This window comes from Sciurus vulgaris (assembly GCF_902686455.1).
Source record: "Sciurus vulgaris genome assembly, chromosome: 9".
NCBI lineage: Eukaryota > Metazoa > Chordata > Mammalia > Rodentia > Sciuridae > Sciurus > Sciurus vulgaris.
In genome coordinates this window covers 84,074,346-84,076,842 of record NC_136469.1, presented here as the reverse complement: position 1 = coordinate 84,076,842, position 2,497 = coordinate 84,074,346, and the positions used below count along the sequence as shown (strand labels likewise).

At 36.1% G+C, this 2,497-nt stretch overlaps 1 protein-coding gene across 1 annotated transcript; it reads right to left on the bottom strand.

The window, feature by feature from the left end:
• CXCL10 (C-X-C motif chemokine ligand 10) lies at positions 1 to 2,497 on the bottom strand. The gene is made up of 4 exons (XM_079152677.1): positions 2,377 to 2,497; positions 1,485 to 1,614; positions 1,179 to 1,268; positions 1 to 892 (listed from the first exon to the last, which is right to left on the bottom strand). Exons 1-4 carry the CDS (start codon positions 2,435 to 2,437, stop codon positions 874 to 876), a joined length of 300 nt encoding a protein of 99 aa, XP_079008803.1. The 5' UTR covers positions 2,438 to 2,497; the 3' UTR covers positions 1 to 873.

Genomic DNA, 2,497 nt, shown 5'->3' with positions numbered 1-2,497 from the left:
AGACACTTCATCTTAGTGATAATTACTTTATTACCTTCTTGGTCTTGCAACAGTTACATAACCTTTTTAAATATTTCCATGACAGCACATCATTTTCGTTTTGAAAACCATTCAACACATTTGTCTTACATAACATGCAAAGCATACATCTAGATTTAAAAATTACTCCACTAACTCATTTGTCTGTAGTACTTGAATTATACAAATTATTTTGTATACATTGAAAACAATATAAAAATATATGTCTAAAAACTTTTTTACAGTCTTTCATTAAATAACAATATTTACACATATTTTCCAGACATATCTAGCTTCCTGTAGGTATTTGGAATTATGTGTATGTAACTGAGAAAAATGTATCCCTTAAGAGGATTGCAGTAGAAATCCATGAAGTAAAGATTATTCATTAATAAGCAGATATACCTTTGACTGTATACCTTTAGTTATTTGAGAATCAAAGAATTTGATAAATCCAGAAGTTAAAAGGATCCCTTAATAACCCTTAGCAGATAGGATAGGTGAGGAAAGTGTCAGTAGCAGGCTAGGACTTGGCACATTTGCTGAGAAGGTAGCACCTCAACATAACTTATGGTATAGTGCCAGGACAGAGTTATTACTAGTTATTAGCACTATTACTAGCTACTAGTAATAGAGCTAGTAAGTCTTATTACTAAAGAAATTACTACATTAGGATAATGAACCATCCACTGTCCCACAGGAGGAATAGCAGCTAATTTGGTGACTGTTGTTGGTCACTTTTCAGGAGAACTGCAAACCAGGGACAGAGACATACTCTCTGCAGGGAAGTAATATACATAGCTTCTTTCTGGTCCATCCTTAACATCACTGCAGTGATTTTGCTTTTCTCTGGTTTTAAGGAGATCTTTTAGACCTGTAAGAAGAGAAAAAGAATTTAAAAGTTGTATAGACTCTGAAATTCGTCTGGCTTCTGCTTAAAATATACTAAGTTTATGGATAACCCAAGGATCCTCAGGTAAAAGGTGAGTTTTCTGCTGCTACATAGTCATACGTCTGAGTAAATGCAGGTAGAAAAAGGCATGGTAGTAACATACTTTTAATCCAAGGGTCTCATAGCAAAGCCCAATGCAAATATGGCTAACTTGCCAGGATTTCCATTCCCTAAAGAGCAGTTGTTCTGCAAGCAACAGCAAACTTACCTTTCTCTCCTAATTGCTTTCAGTAAATTCTTGATGGCTTTAGATTCTGGATTCAGACATCTTTTCTCCCCGTTCTTTTTCATTGTGGCACTGTAGAGTAGGAGTAAAAATGTTTTAAACAATGTTGGGGCTACAAAGTAGATGGAATACACATTTCCAAAGTCAGTCATTTAAGTTTCGCTCTAGGTATTTTCCTCACTTATACATCAGTGTCCATCACAAACCCTTTACTGATCTTTTGTGATTATTATCACATGTTTAATATATTTTTACAATCAGGGAGGTGACCCTCAGACTTCTACTCACATGATCTCAACATGTGGACAAAATTCAGTTGCAGGAATAAGTTCAAGTTTTTCTAAGGATTTTGGATTAACAGGTTGGTTACTAATCTTGATGCACGTGCAGCGTGTTGTTGTTCTCATGAGAGGTATTCCTGCAAGAAAAGCAACAAGATAGAAGGGAAAGTTAGCATACTGTTTCATTTTAGATACATGGCTTTTTAGTATTTAGTGGAACACACGTCCCTATATTGTCATGTAGTCACTTAATCTGAGGGGAAATGTCTTCCTTTGTAACACAGGTCTGAACGATATAATAGCTAATTATTTGGAAGAGAATTGCAACTTGTGATTATAAAATCACCCTTGGGCACAGTTCATGTGATGAAGCAAGCTTAGCTAGGTAAGGAGGTATCTGTGTCTTATCCTCTTCTCATTTCCCCACGTTTTTTCCTCTCTATCCTCCCTTTTTTTTTTTTTTTTTTTTTAATTTGGCACCAGGGATTGAACCCAGGGGTGCTTAACCACTGAGCCACATCCCCAGCCCTTTTTAAATATTTTATTAGAGACAGGGTCTTGCTGAGTTGCTCAGGCCTTGCTAAGTTGCTGAGGCTAGCTTTGAACTTGCTATCCTCCTGCCTCAGCCTCCAGAGTCGCTGGGATTATAGGCAGGCACCACCATGCCTGGCTCTTCCCTTTTCTCTATCTTTTCCTTCACTTTTCTCTTTCTTCTATGCTACTTTTTTTCTCTTACTTCATTCATATAAACCGTGATCAAAGGTACTCTCTGCTTATTTCCCTCTCATTTTTAAACACATAGTAAATTTGAAAATATACTACTTCTATGTTGTATATAGAATTTATATCCAGTCCTGTTCTATAATTTTATAAATTAAATATCCCTTAATATTCCTTACCTTGAATTCCACTCAAAGTCAGGAAGATGAGGCAGAAAATAAAAACAGCACTTTGGTTCATGGTGCAGGGAGCAGAGCTTCCTCTATTATAGGCTCAGAATGTTTAAGCAGTTGAGGAGTA